The sequence below is a fragment of the Prosopis cineraria genome, unplaced genomic scaffold (genome assembly GCF_029017545.1).
Source record: "Prosopis cineraria cultivar Desert tree isolate PC_DT_omini unplaced genomic scaffold, ASM2901754v1 PC150, whole genome shotgun sequence".
NCBI classification, from domain to species: domain Eukaryota; kingdom Viridiplantae; phylum Streptophyta; class Magnoliopsida; order Fabales; family Fabaceae; genus Prosopis; species Prosopis cineraria.
In genome coordinates, this window is record NW_026555477.1 from 37,753 (window position 1) to 53,713 (window position 15,961).

The following is a 15,961-nucleotide window of genomic DNA, read 5'->3' on the forward strand; positions in this document are numbered from 1 at the left end:
AAGTTATGTGATTCATAAGTTATTAGCAACATTATTCACTTTAAATTTAAGTTTTATGCAAAGACATAGGATGCTTGGTTCTTTAGTCTCTTATATAATATACTCTAAGCCCTTGAATCATTATAGCAGTTAGGTGTGTTCAATTTGAATCCGTCTCGATTGCCCCGATATCGTCCTGATCATATTGGAACGGGTCTTATCCCGACTCAAAAATAATCGGGATGAGATTTTATGGGACGAGACAGGAAAGGGATCGGGAGGGGATGAGACACGAAATTACCACCGTGATGTCCCGTCCTGTCCTGAATATATATATATATATATATATTTTTTTTATTTTAAATATATTAATTATATTAATATAATTTATACTTCTATTAATTGTATCAATTATAATTTCAATACTTGCAATTCTTATTTAAAACTAAATTTTTTTTATATTGATAATTTTAATAACATGGACTAAACATAACAATATCTTTCTTATAATATATTAATTATATTAATATAATTTATTCTTATATCTATCTAGTTAATAACTTTTATTTATATCTTATTTCTTGTTTATTTTCAGAAGAGTAATTAGTTTAGTACATCTCCACTAAAGTAGAAGAATAATAATTTAATATTGTACTTGACTTACCTATTGTTGCTACTTTTATAGCTTAAAGATCACTTATATTTACTATTATAATGTGTAGTTATGAATAATGTAATTCAATAATTGACTTTAAATTGTTGTGATTTATGTACTTGTATTATTTTAATTTTAAACTCAATAAATTATATGATTTAAAACTTTAATAAACTTTATTATTCAGATCTTTCTTTAATATTATCCGATTTATTGGGATGGCGGGATGTCTTGATTTTGTCTCGGTCTCGTCCCAACTCTTAATGAGACGAGACAACTTTCGAGACAGAATAGGACACGGGATCAAAATTCAGTCCCAATCTTTTTTTTTTGAGACGAAAGACGAGGCAAAGGTGTCCCGGTCCCGTCCCATGAACACCCTTAATATTAGCAGTGCTCCTTCCATCCCTCATTTTTAAGTAATTAAACAATTTTGGCCTTGTCTTGAAAAAAAGAAAAGAGATATTAATTATGTGCTTTACTTGCCATCACTATTATATTAATTAACTTTATTAAGGGTAAAGTTAAAAAAATTATTGTAATTTGATACAATTTTAATTAAATAATAAATTTTTATTAGTATGTAAAATTCAGTTAAAAATATTTTATATATAGCGACAAATGAAGTAATAATTTTGGCCTATAAACTTGTGTTTAATAAATGAAACAAATCTTGACCAAAAAATAACATATGAAATAAATCTTATCTTATATATAATAAGGTGAGATGATTTGCTTTGTCCAATGAAATTTACAATATTAGTACTAACTCAAGTTAGTGTTAGTCGTGAATTTTCTTGTTAATTAGGCAAGTGATTGAAAATTTAAATTCTTTTTTTTTCCCCGTATGTAGTATCAGTTATAAGAGATCATTTCAATTTTTTTTTTTTTGGTCAATGAACCTCACACTAACTTACAGTCTTTTATTTTACTATCCATTTTTCTAAAATAAAAATCATGAATAAGATAGTAAAAGACCGTTCCTGTCAATAGGCACTTTAGAGCCAATGCGATCATGAATAAACATGTAATATAAAATCTACAAAAAAGTATATCTATAAAACATTCCCTTCAGACTTTATGCGATCCACAGTGCCTATAATTTATACCCTGTTGGCTTGATAGAATGAAATAAATGGAATGAATTGAAGAAATAAATATAAAAATATAATGGTCAATCATATTTATAAGGGTGAAAAATAATTTAGTTTATGAGATTATAAATCATGATTGATGAGATTTATAGTGAATATCATGATTCTTATATTTATAACACGTGATATTGAGTTTTACCATGCTTATTTGATAATGTAATTTATTTTTACTCTTATTTTTTTAAATTATTCAATTACTGTGATAACCAAATGGCTCTTTAATAATTTAGACCGTAAACAAATACTCCCTAAATCTTAAAGGCTAGATAACTAATTTACAGAGATTAAGAAAATTAATTATTTGTAAAATAAAGTGTGTCGATTTCTGTAAAATACTCTTTTTAATTGTTTGCACTGGAAACTCTTTCCATTAATAAAATCCCTTTTAATACGTACAATCAATAAGAATAATTTGAAGAAAGGGGAAATTTCATTAACCAAACTTATTTAAAGTCAACTCCCAAAATTTTTGAAACATCAATTCAATACTTGTACGTTTCATTTGGCCAAAATTGAAATCCAGTTTTTTAAGGAAATGACACGAAAAACATCAGTTGTTCTTTTTTTATGTCAACTACTTGATCATCCTTGGATTGCATGGATTGCATGGGATGTTATTTTTACAATTTATTTTAAATGTTAAATAACGATAATCAATACATATTAAGTAGTTATATGAGTAAAGTAATAAAAAGAAATAACTTCTTGATCAATAAATAAAATGTAATAACCCAAATAAAGAAAAAAAATAAGGGGATAACATGATTCTGGATAAATTTTAAGCATAAAAATAAAATGGATGTAGCAATTTGTTACGCAGAATAAAGATAGATAAAAATTTAAAAAAATTTAAAAGTACAAAACCTCAAGGAATAGGTAGCTACCATACTTAAGTTAGATCATTAAAAATCTCCGTATACATTACTCCTTTAATCCTATTTATATAATACTTTCAATATGTTTCACTGGAACAAACAAAAATTTTAAAATTCATTAATTCTGTCTAAAAATTTAATAATTTTTTAACTTTATCCCTATTAAATATACATATTTTAATAACATTTTTTTTCAACATTCAATGAAGGTCAAATGAAGATATTTGAGATAAAAATTTAATAAGATGATTTATAAATAAAAAAATCTTTTCTCTTTACTTTATAAATAAAATTAAAGGGAGTATGTCAAATAACATTTGTAGATTTACCATCTATACCAATAATTAACATCTTCAACTATTGCCTACTTCACACACAAGATACAACAACATATAGTTGACCTTCACACACAAGATATAACAATATATAGTTGGCCGTGTGTAAAAACAAGTATTGGTAAATATAATACAATGCTAAGTATACTTTGAACCTAGCTTTTGTTTATGGTTATAGCAAAAGGCAATAAAACATGAAAATGTCTTTTGGAAAGGGTAGATGGAAGTTAAGAGTCAAATTATACATCCTTTTGTATAAGATTTAAAAAATAAATCATTTTTAGATAATTTAGAGATTTTATAAAAAAGAGATTAATTTTGTAAGTATTTTATAAAAAGAAAAATATTTTATATTGGGTTAATATTATAAAAAAAGTTATTATTAATTAGTTATCTTTAATTTTTTTTTGGATATCTTCATTAATTTTTATTTTATAAAAATAATTTATGATTTAATTATTTAAAAAAATTTAATATCTTTGTATGTCCTGCATTTTTAATGACATTTTTCCAAATTTAAGTAATTTTTAAAAGTTTAAACAAACATGATAAAAACTTTTAAATTCTGTTATTTTTTTTAACGAAATGAAATTCATGTAACCATAAAAATAACAAATAATTCAAAGATATATTAGAGTGGGTTAAATTAGTGAATAAAATTTGTTTTTACATAAATTATAATTAAAAATAATTTTTTTAATTAATTTAGGGATTTATTCGAGTGAGCGGTAAGCTAGATAAATTTTGTTTTAATATAAATTTTAATTAAAAAACAAGTTTTTAGAATATTCTTGCAATATGAAAGATTCTTAACGGATTTAATAAATTAGACTAAATTGTATGTTTTTAAAATATAGGGGATGCATGTGTAATTAACCTAAACTAAAACGTAATTAGAGTGTTTTACTCAAAAAATATTAAAATTTAATATTTTTCAATCTTATTAAAATTTATTTTAGAAAAACATTGACCTATTTGATGGCTAAAGCTTAATTACTTGTTTATTCATTTCAATCAAAGTAATTTTTTTGGGCCAAGAGAATACTTCATTCAAAATGAAATCATCACGCATACAAAAGAGTTTGTAAAAATCAAAAGAGCAGAACTACAAAACAAAGCAAAGTAGCAAAAATCACTCCACACCCAATCTATTGCTCATATTGGAAGATATCTTCACATCCAGATTAGCCTCCATGATATCCATGGCCAAATCATTAGACAAAGTTAAGAAATTGATAGGGTTACTATCCACCCAATAAAGTACATATTCTTATAAGCATTAGCGGTTAGGGGATCAGCCAAATAATGAGATAGATACACAAATATTATAATCAAATAAACAATGAGATAAATCCCACAAATAAAAAATGCATTAAAAATTAAAAAATACAGAAAATGAAAAATAATATATTTATATACCAATAATTATTTGCAATTCAATTTAAGGAAATTTATTTCCCATCACTTTGACATAATTTAAAATCAATAATGCAATTACCATTGATTGACTATTTAAAAATTTTGCAAATTTCAATTAGCTGCATGATGAATGTATTTAAGTTCAAAATTAGAATTTAAATTTTAAAAAAATAATGTGTTTGCAATTAAATAATTATGTGTGATATTATTAATATACTCCCCCATTAAAAAATGTAAGATATTTTTTGAAGAGTTTAATGTTAAAAAATATGAGGTATTTTTAGTCTTTTGAGATATAATTATTACATTTTTTCTTAAAAATACCCCTATTGATGAATGACTTTATATTTATTGTAAGGTGTTTAATAGGGGTAAATATGAAAAGATAGTATTTGTTTAAAAGTATGTAACTACTTTATTGAAAGGTGAGATTCAGCTAAAAATGCTTTACAATTTTTAATGGAGAGAGTAATTGATTTCTAATAGCTTTTGTGCATGTTTGGATGTTGATTTAGAGTCAATTGTTTAGATCTAAGTCATGATTTTGGTTGGAAAAAAAACCCCAAAACCTCTACTTTACAGTCTTTAAAGAATAAAACCTATCTTTAACATGATTCAAAAGATATAAAACCCATGTATTTGAGTTTGGGTAGCATCATAGCATCATCTGTATGCTAAAAAAAAATTAAACAATATAAGGTTCATATATTAATATAAATAAAAACTATATTTATATAAAAGAACTTCTATAAGTACTATATAGAAACCAATAACCTAACATAAAAGACAAAAAAAAAATTCCTTAAATATTAAAACAACTAAATTTAACTATAACATTTTTTTAAAAAAAAAGGGACTCATCAAGTGATTAAAAAAATATCATCTTACTCTTCCAAATAATAAAATAATGGAACATCAAAAATTATTGATTGAGGAAGTCATTACCAGATTTAAAAGAGTGATCTTGATCAACTCATTGATGTCAAGAAGCATGAATAGAGACCACCCATCATCAAAGGATCAAGGAGCTACAACCATTGGAGAGCAATGTGAAGATAGAGAGAGAAACATTACCAAAGTAAATGATGAAATAGAAGTGGGAGAAAAATATATGAAGGTAGGGAGGGGGGATAGAACAATGGTAGCCATGTCATACTTTATCATTGCAATTAAATGCAATTTGATTTTAAAATTTGATTTCATTATGAAATTTCAAATTAGGGAGAGGTAGAGTTGAACTCATTTGATTAGCTGAAAAAAAAAAAGATAAAAAGAATGTGGATGCAAAGCTATTTTACCTCAACAATTAGCAGATTCTGCAATTTATTTACAAAATAAAATAAAGATTATTTTTTATATTTTCATGTTAATCATTAATTTTAAATTTTTAAATATGGATTCTATCTTATTAAAGTTTATGTAAAAAAAATCATGTGATTTAAAATCAGTGGACTTAATCTTTATGAGTTGATTATTTTTAGGTTATTGCAAAATGAAAAAAATCAATAAAATTTATTTGTGAGGATATTTGCATTATATTCATGCACAAAAATAATCATTAAATTTATTTAAATTTAAATAAGGGTCCAACTTTTAATATTTATTTTAAAAAAATATTGATACAATTTAAAGTCAATGAATACATGCATTATGGGTTGGCTATTTTTAGGACCTTGCAATTGAGGGAGAAATTAGTGGAAGGAGAAATCAATGATGTGCATGGGGCTTTAATATTTTTTAAGTAATTATTAGATATTATTAAAAAAAATAATGAGTTTTATACATCAGTAATTTATTTTCTATAGTTCAATTGATTTTATTCAAGTAGATTGGGATTATTTGTGTCATTTCCCTCTAAAACTTAATTTCAATTTAACATAAATGAGACCCATAAAAACTGAACTGATATTTTAGAATTTTAAATGTTTGACAGTAAATAAATTTGGTCAAAGGGTTTAATGAAATTTTCCCTTGAAGACAAAATATATAAATTGAAGAGATAAAGTGAATTGAGATTTTACATTTTATATTGAAACAAATTTTTTAACTAGCTCTTACATTTAAAAGATGAGTGGGTATTTTCCTTTGTTAGCACCAAAATCCTTTAACTCGAAAACTGATCAAATCTTGAACATCAATGAATTTTTCATGTTCTCTCAACAAGTGTCCGCAATGATGATGTTCCATTAATTATTAATTTAAGATAGAATTGCTTGTGTCCGAAAAGGCATTCATTACGAAAGAGATAAACGACTATGAGTAACTAACATATACACTAATCTGTTATGTCAGGTGACGGTACATAAACTGCATCACAATGTTTGCAAGCTATAAATCCTAACCCAGATAACTCTTTCAAAGCGAGAGCTAACAAAATTATGAAGTCTATGTATCAGTTATGATCGGAAAAACTTCATTGAACAATGTGCCCCACATTCGGGTAAATTTACAAAGTTATAAAGCATCAGTACGAGGCATGCTATCTATTCCACAGTTCTGATTGGCCAGAGGTTGTTCCATCTTGCGATCTCGTCCTCATTGTGTATCTTCCTGATTCCTCCATAAAAACCATCCACTTCGTTGCCTTCTTCTCTGTGATGCTTCCTGTTTATCACCGTTTGTCTCCATCGGGATCCAGCGTTGTACTGCTTGAACTCCAATATCACCGTATCTGTCACCCACACTACTCTTTTGTCAGGTAATCGCATCTTAAAAGACCGTTCAAGAATTGCAGCTTTGAATCTAAAGAGAGATATAAATGCATTTCAAATCTCTAGCCTATGTCCTTTATAGAGTCACATGCCCTGCAGAATGTGTATTAGATGGAAAGAGGAGGAGGAATTTGGATAATTATTATCAAGGGAAAGGATAGGCTTTTGGACTTTGGTTAATCAATTTAGTTCATTAAGATAACAAGTGCTGTATCCTGTATGCTGTATCAACAGTTCTAACCAGATAAAATTAATTTACATGCAATACTGTTCTAGACTTGACGGTGAAGTTCCATACATTAACCTTTTTTTAAATTCAACCTATGAACTCATTGCCCCAGAAGATAACAGCGTAAATCCAATTACACCCATGTCAGATCAACATAAGAAAGCTGATTTACTATGTTGTACAACAGATTACAGAACTTGGAAACCAAACAATTTTTTTTTTTAATTAAATGGTACAAGTGATCCTCTTACCGCTAAGGTGACAGCAGCAATGATTCCCATGCTCTGCACATGATTTCAAGTGACCAATAACGCCATACCACCAACCTGTAATGGCACATTTTTTTTTTTTTTTACAATATATGTATGTGTGTATGTGAGTAGTAGAAGCATATAATGGAATACATCTCTTTACCAAATTGCCGCTAGTATTCATTTTAAGTGACAAATCATAAGAATACTGTGGACCCATGGATGCAGAAAAGCTGGTCAAAAGAACAGCATCCCCACTTTATTACCAAAAAAAGCACAAAAGCAATGAAAGATACCATAAGGAAATTCTTTGTTTCTTCTCCACTGAATTTCAACGTGATCTCCAGGTCTCAAGTCAGCTAAACAGTCAGAGGTATAAAGAACATGAGGAGAAATGTCAATAGGTGGCATTCTCAGTCTTTCCCACGGTATATTTTCCTCAGCCCATCGGCCATGAGGGGAGTACCTACACAAAGCACCCCCATTTTAGGCTCAAGCACCAAGAATGAAGTTTATGCATGTTTCTCAAAGCTCTTAATCTCTCACCTTGCTTGAAAGGTGTCAGTTCCAGAGTCATAGCAAAGTTGGGCGTCATAACATGAGAGCATGAACCCAGCATGACCATTCTGAAATGATAGATTATGTAATACAACCACCCCAGTGAGTAACAATTAAGTAGTATCCACAAAGCAGGATTGTATCCGTGAAACTTCATGCATAAATAAAACTTGATGCAACCTTGTGAAAGTATGATGAAGATTTTGTGCCGCCAATTACCTCACGGTTATAGACTTGAGCCGGGAACCAAAACTTGCCACTTGTGAGAGAAATATACAAGGCCATGGCAGAATCCCTCCTCCTTTCCAGGCCACCATTTTGAGATTTCGGTTTAATCCATGAAAAGGAACCAAATAGATTGCGTTGGTGCAAGATTCTGTGTGTGTTTATGGAAGCTATGTGGCTTAGCCATTGTCGATAAGCAGAATCACCAATTATTTTACCCCATTTCTTCTTCATGAGTCTCTTCCACAAATAGTCACTCTGACATCTATCCCTGAGAGATTTGCACACCGCTGACACACTACATAACTCAGCCGGTGAAAGGCGCTCAAGGATACTCTCCAGTGGCAGTTCAGGCAAATCCAAGAGCGAAATCTTGCCTGCCTCACCTTCATCATCCAACTTCGACGCTGAAATCTTCTTCTTCAACGGCATAGTTGGAGTTAAAGGGACCTTATAGAGACTGAAGCCGCTACCGCATTTTTTAATCCCAAAAATTGATGAACTCGATAGGTTCAACCAAAATCCAAGAGAGAGAGGCTTACTGGTAAAGGACTTGGAAAGGATGAGGAAGGAGAGAAAGGATATTAGGAAGTAAAACATTGTATTGTAAGAAGAGAATAATCAAAGCTGGGTTTCAAGATATGACAATGCAACAGCAGTGAAAATCGGAACAACAAAAGGAATTAAGATCCACCTGCGAAAGACGAAATTGCTGCTTAATGGCTTTATAAAATGATTTCTGAGAAGTAAGAAGAAGTTTTGTATGGTCTGCAGGCCACAAGCTTTGAAAGCTGGTCGTTAGAAGCAATTCCACATGAGCAGAGAACAAACATCAAGAACGCTTCTTGGTTGCCATTGGCATCTCCATACAGTGAATTCCCCAACAAAATGAGAGATCAGTTGGATGCAGCTGTCACTAGATTTTCACTGGGGAGAGGTTTTCAGAGGCAGAAACACAAGCACTGTTTGGTAAGATCACACCCGAAAAGAAAAAAAGACACCGCAAGAATCAAAACCAAAACGCCCGAAAAGAGGTGGATTTGAGTTGGATACCAATTTCAGCGTCTTAAACTCTTAATACAGCACAACACACTCGGATCAAAACAAACAACAAAAAAACTCCGCACGCATAGAGAGAGGCAGAGATTGATTTAAATTGAAGATGACGATGAGAAATAGACCAAGCGGGTCCCCTGAATTCATTGAAAGTCTAATCCACTCACAGCTCGCCTTGTGTGAAACAGGGGCATCCGAAGAAAGGGACTGAAATCCAATTGATGGGTTCTGAGAGGGTTTTAAAGGAAGAAGATTTCATTTAGGTGAGTGTCAACGTGACTTGTCATAATGCCATAAAAGTCTTGCTCTTCCCTGCTCTGTTGCCTAACTCCCACCAAACTCCAACAGTCATGGACCCAGATCATCAACGTTGCAAGAATCAATTGTGACCCTTGAAGTGAGTGATACCAACCCATAAACATTTATTGCTCTGGTCGCGTTAATGCCACGCCACGCACCCCATATTTCCGCTCTTTTCCTTTGTCTATCGCATAATGATGACTCCAATGGCCTTCCATTTCGTTTTTTTACTGCATTAAGCATTCGCAGCTCCCACGTCGCTTTCGTTCTTTAACTGTACTTAATTCCCTTGTAGAGAAATGACAGTGACTTGTTTCTCTAGTATTTCAGTCATTATTACCAGTGAGTAGCATTGGAATATTAATGCCTAAAATTAACTCAGTCTATGAAAATGGCAAAGCATGAAAGACGCTTCAAGTTGAAGCTTTCCTCATATGCAATGTTTTGAAACCTGCATCAGTATCATACTAGAAAGCAATGGGTTGTAATTTTTGTTGCTCAACCGAGGGTCGAATCAATAACGTAAAAATTAAATAAAAATAATATTTATATATATAAATATAAAAATAAAATATTAATTTATCATTGATGCTTGAAATCTTAATGCCAAACACTAGACACCTGAATTGTTGGAGTTGGAGGCAGAAGTATGTCAGCACAAGCTCACAATCTTAAAACAAAATGCTAGAGCTAAAAGTATACTGTTATGTCATGACTCATAAGTTTACAATTTTGATGTCTGAAGTTAGATTGCTAGAGTAGAGATCAAAAATTGAGTCTAAACCATGAAGGAAAGATCAAAAGTTAAGAAAGAAAAGACAGAAGAAAGTTATCCTCTATTTGGTTGGGAAAAAATTATGAGAGAAAAGAAAATTAAAAGAGAAAATAGGAGAGAAAACATATTTTTTCTCGTTTAATTGAGAAGAAAAAATTGAAAAGAAGAAAAAGTTGAGAAGAAAATAAAAAGTGAATCTCACCACCTTTTCCTCTCATACTTTCTCTCTACATGTGGAGAGATTTTGAGAAGAAAATCCTTATTCTAATATTATCCTCCCTTTTTCTTGATCTTCTTGGTTCTAAACTTTCTTCGTAACACTGTTTTAAACTAGCAACATCACACACATATTCATCTCCACTTTCATGACTATCATTTTCTCCATTTTTGTTTTAAAAAATAAGCATAGTAACGTTAATTTGATTTCTTGCGGGCTATTATATTTTATTTTAATTTTTTATCTGTTTTGATTTTTAAATAAAAATATATCTTGCAAATTATTTGATATTAAAATATTGAGATGGTCTTATTTTTTCCTTGAATTTATTTTTAGATAATAACCTATTTTAATATAAGGGTATTGTTGACATTATATCGTGTGTTTATTTTCTTTCCTCCCTATTTTCTCTTGTTCATTCAAATAAAAGGGGTGATAATATGATCTCTTTAATTTTCTCTTCTCATCATTTTCTTCCTCTCAACTTTTCTTCCTATCCAAATAGAGCATTAAAGATTAGAGAAGAGAAATTAAAAATATAAGGGATTTAGATTTTTTTTTTTAGTTTTGAATCGGGTTGACTCACTTCTCTATCCAAGTCAAATCCAATTCTGATCTAAATGTAAAAGTGGTCCAAATAGTTGAGCCAAACCATTTTTTTTGTGTGATCGATGGTCAAAGTGCCCAGTCCGATCCCAATTTCAAAATGCTATTGATATGATAAAAAAGCATTAATCTCGCCAAGGATATAGAGTTTGCTGCTCACATATATCCTTAAGTTGTTCATATAATTCACGGTTGTTCGCTTTATCCACATCATGGGCTAGCTTCTTTTCCAATGTATTAAATATTCATAGCCGAGAGAGGTGAGCCGTGTGAGATGTGTTCTCAGTAAAAATAGGTTTGAAGAAGGCATTGATTGGTGAGTTTATCCAATGAGTCATTCAATTTTTTATTAGCATTAGTTTTTGGAATTGAGCTGAGTAGCTGGCTTCTTGTTGAACGGCTATAGGCCTCAGCCAAGTGCGGGTCCTCGAGCTTTCACCAGGGCAGCTATTTTAATGCATGCTAGTGTGATTTGTTCACATTATGACGGAAGGACCAAATAATTGGGAGAAAACAGAGTGGGTCAGGTGGGAAAGCCAACCTCATTATGGTGCTCCGTATCTCAAAAGTTATTCATATCACAAAGTGAGAAGAGAGCTTCAAGTAACATTATCTTCGCACAACTTTTTTACCCAGAAAATGGATTGAAGGCGGCAATATTTTGTCATGAGTTGAGCCTGTTATATATATATATATATATATATATTGCTATGCATCGTCACTTTCTTTTTGAATTTCATAACAAGAAACTCTAAATAATCTTTACACAACAAAACGCTTTTTAACGCTAAAGAATCTTTTACTCCAACAAAAATAGTCATTACCAAGAGATAGAATCCAGAGGAAAGGTCCTTAGACTTTAAGTCTTACATTTTTTGTTTTATTTCCAATCCTTTTCTTAATGAGATAAGTTGTGGCATCAATTAAGTAAAAAAATATCCAACTGCTGAGCTAATCAATGTAAGAAAGAAGGGCCGTCCACTCCGACAAACAGGCAATGAAGTACAGGTGGCTGCTAGCTAATATTATTCAGAAGACCCCACAGTGAATAAAGTATATAGAATAACTAAAGTGGGTTGTCCAGTAACGTGCCGATGATGAACTAAATGATTTGATAATAAAACCTCTGCCAATGACACTGAGCTAAAATGTTAATGACGAACACTATAGTTGGTGCTAATGGATTCCTAGACAGACCGGTGATCGGCTTTTATGCACTTTAGTAAATCATTTATATAATGAAAGCTCCCAGCATGTGTGGGTATGGAGCGAGCACTAATATAATTTCTGTGCTTAGGTAACTAAAGCACTTGATAATGGAGCATGTCGAAGAGCATACTTTTGCAGTATGGTTGGAAAGGAAGCCAGCGTGTTGTTGGAATTGGGACAGCAATATAATATGTGGATGCCTCAACAAGAATGGGCAAATGAGAGGAGAGAAAAATTAGGCAAAGACGAAATACAAGGAACAACATGTCATCTCAACTTTAACACCCTAAATTTGGTTTTTTTTCTTTATTATAATTAATCATTAAATTCAACTTTATTCAAAGTCAAATTTTTCATGTCAAATTAAATTTACTGGCACTTGAACCTCTTAACAGTATTTAGCAAGAGACAGATTCAATAAGAGATTATGAAAATATATCAAGACATTCATCTACAAGTTACAACTTATCTTGTTATCATTTTTCGATATATGGCAAAAAAAAAAAAAAAGTAAACCTCTCTTAATATAATTGCTATACATGAGAACTAATCACTCGTTTAGATGGTAACAGCCTTTTTTATGCCAAATGTAAAAGCATCTTTACTTTTTGCATTATGTTGCATTATTATTTTTTTAATCTCTAATCTTGCATTTAATGCTTCGGTAGTCACGCCTTGTCGTGAGATTGTGTGCAGGTGAAAGAGTGAGTCGGAGCCGTGAAGAGGAAAGAAGTCAAGAACTCAAGAAAAGTAGTACTCCCCTTGTCCAATTTATGAAACAGAAAAAAAAATTATTTATAAAACACTTGTTATTTTACAAGGCTTTTCTTTACGTTGTTATCTTTATTAAATATTTTAAATAAAAATATTAATAATAATATTTAAAAATATTTATTAAAAATAAAGATAAAAATTTAATAAATTTTAAGACATATTTCATGAGATTTAAATTTTTTTAATTTTGATAAAATATGTTAAAAATAATTTATAAATAGAATTAAAAAAATATTTATCAAGTGCCATTGCGCGCATGTCATGGGCTTTGCTATAATTTTATTAAATTTAGGTTTTATTGTTTAAAAGAAACTTTGGGTTTTATACTTTTATTTAATTTCTTTTTAATTCAAATTTAGTATAAGTCTCGTAATTTTTTTAGTGATCACAAGAGGTTTTTTTCATTTTGAATATTTTTAATTTAAATTTTTAATATTTTCATTTCTTAAATAGATCAAATTACATATATATATATATATATATTATGAAACAAATATGATTTTTATTCAATTTGCATTCAAACATGCATTTAAAATATATTATTTAAGGAATTTTTAATTTTTTAAATTATGTTTAAAAAAATTTTAAACATAAATCATATTATAATAATTAGTTTTTATTCAACTTCCAATTTGCAAGCTAATTTATAAAAATTCAAGTTCTCCAAACACTAATTCATTAGGGTTAGGTGTACTGCTCTTTTGCTTGTGCAATTAATTTGGGGAGAACGACAGTTAAATTTGAAATGAATGAATTAATGATAGTTAGGTGTTCAACCAAATTTTTTATAAAATAAATTATAAATATTAATTTAAATAGTTATAAATAAAACTTTTGTTACAATATAAGATTTACATTAAATATTTAAATATTTTTTTAAATTAAAATTTTTAAATTTATAATAATTTAAATTAATATTTTTAACTTATTTTTCAAAAAAATTATCAAAAATTTACTAACTATCATTAATTATTTTTTTGGATCTAGCAGTCAATTCTCTCGTTAATTTGCCAAGGGATGGGTGACATGGATATGGATGTGACTGTGTAGGGTAGGTTCTGTGGACTTGTTGAACAAAGTCAGGGCACGCAAGCAATTGATTAGACGATGGCGTTAGTTGGAAGGACATAACGCATTTAAAACCTCAAGCAAACAGTTCATGTATAAAAGCATGCTGTTGGTTAGGAGTGTTTATTAAAAGAGACTGGATCAGGACAGTATTATCTCAATATTTTATCTTGAGAAATGAATGAGATTGAATTTTAGTTCAGTATCTAATCCCATTTTATCTTACTTGAAATTATGATAGAATTGGAATGTCCTTGTAAACTTGGATTAAATTATAAATTTAAACATCTAAAAAGATCAAGTTGAAGATAAATTCAAAATTCATTATCTATGTCATAGATGTAACAAAATATTTAGACAGAAAATCATGTGGGCATGCCCAGAAATAGACTATTTTTCCTCACAACTTCACGCTGCAACGATCTTTTATCAGTGAATCATTTCGAGATCTATAAGGGCTAATTTCACTTCCTTCTTCCTCTTATCCCCTCGAATTCCAAAACAATGCCACAGGCCTCATTCCCATTAATATATGATGAAAAATGGCAACAATACTCCTCCCATCCCATCCCTCCATGACGGAACAAAGGGATAAGGAAGGAAGATAATGGAATGCCTGAATTTGATTTTGAGTTTGTAAGTGTGACTTGTGAGCTTGGGATGGTTAGGTTAAAATCAAAAATGAAAAAAAAAAAAAAAACATGTGCATATTATATCCAGGATGAGGCGGTACATCTCAAGAGTGATTCTAAATTCTGTTCTGTCCTACAAAAACTCGTTCCATTTGTTTTCGAGCCAGGGAAGACCCATCCTAAAACTACCTCTTATTTTTATTTTTTTTAAATAAGAAATTACATATTTCTAAATGCATAAATTCAACTCGTCAAATATAAATTCACAACGTAACATACTGCACATAGATTAACCTCAGGACTCCAATGTTTAGTTGTTAGCATCTTGAACTAAAATCTGTATTAGAGTTTTGACATTTGAGGAAATTTTTTTTTCCTTGAGTAAAACTAAATATCATTTACAATATGAGAAAACAAGAAACTAACAACAAACTACAAGAGTTTGGTAAAAAAGAAAAAAAAACAAACTACAAGAGAGCCAAAATCATTCATCATACACCCTCTTAGCAAGTTAAGGTGGTGGGTGATATACCTGAGGAAGTTTAATATCAACCTATGCATGTTGAGGTCAATGAGGATTAGAAATAGAAAAAGGTAATACAAATTATAAAAATAGTAACTTATCTTATTAATTTAAATATGAGATATATTTTTATAAAGAAAAAAGATTTATCAAAATCTGTTTGAGAATAAAATAAAGATCAATAAAAAATAAAATAATTATAACTACCTTAGTTATGATAATATAAAATAACAAATTATCAAAAATTTAATATCGTCCTATGTTAAGGGAAGAATCTCGTTGTTCCACCTGGCTATCACGTCTTGGATCCAAAGCTTTCTGATTCGTCCATAATTAAAACCCATCTCGTTCGTTGCCTTGGTCCTTATCGCAAACCATTCTGCTCACTGCTCGCCCCTTCTCCACTGCGA

General features: G+C 29.9%; 1 protein-coding gene across 3 annotated transcripts; it reads right to left on the reverse strand.

The window, feature by feature from the left end:
- Positions 1-6,671: 6,671 nt before the first annotated feature.
- Positions 6,672-9,715, reverse strand: LOC129295586 (F-box protein At2g26850-like). Of its 3 annotated transcripts, XM_054934124.1 has the most exons (6): positions 9,086-9,715; positions 8,386-8,943; positions 8,155-8,234; positions 7,905-8,074; positions 7,609-7,683; positions 6,672-7,100 (listed from the first exon to the last, which is right to left on the reverse strand). In XM_054934124.1, exons 2-6 carry the CDS (start codon positions 8,821-8,823, stop codon positions 6,901-6,903), a joined length of 963 nt encoding a protein of 320 aa, XP_054790099.1. In that variant the 5' UTR covers positions 8,824-8,943; positions 9,086-9,715; the 3' UTR covers positions 6,672-6,900. The 3 variants fall into 3 exon arrangements, with proteins under 3 accessions (XP_054790099.1, XP_054790097.1, XP_054790098.1); XM_054934122.1 differs by having other exon boundaries at positions 8,386-9,715; XM_054934123.1 differs by having other exon boundaries at positions 6,672-7,088; positions 8,386-9,711.
- Positions 9,716-15,961: the final 6,246 nt, after the last annotated feature.

Excerpts from the sequence above, each read along its gene's own strand:
- LOC129295586 (XM_054934122.1), bottom strand. The coding sequence starts at position 8,991 with ATGTTTTACTTCCTAATATCCTTTCTCTCCTTCCTCATCCTTTCCAAG. Across the intron at positions 8,235-8,385 it reads CTCAAGTCTATAACCGTGAG|AATGGTCATGCTGGGTTCAT; the intron begins GTAATTGGCGGC and ends CTATCATTTCAG. Across the intron at positions 7,101-7,608 it reads TTGCTGCTGTCACCTTAGCG|TGTGGGTGACAGATACGGTG; the intron begins GTAAGAGGATCA and ends ACAAAAGAGTAG.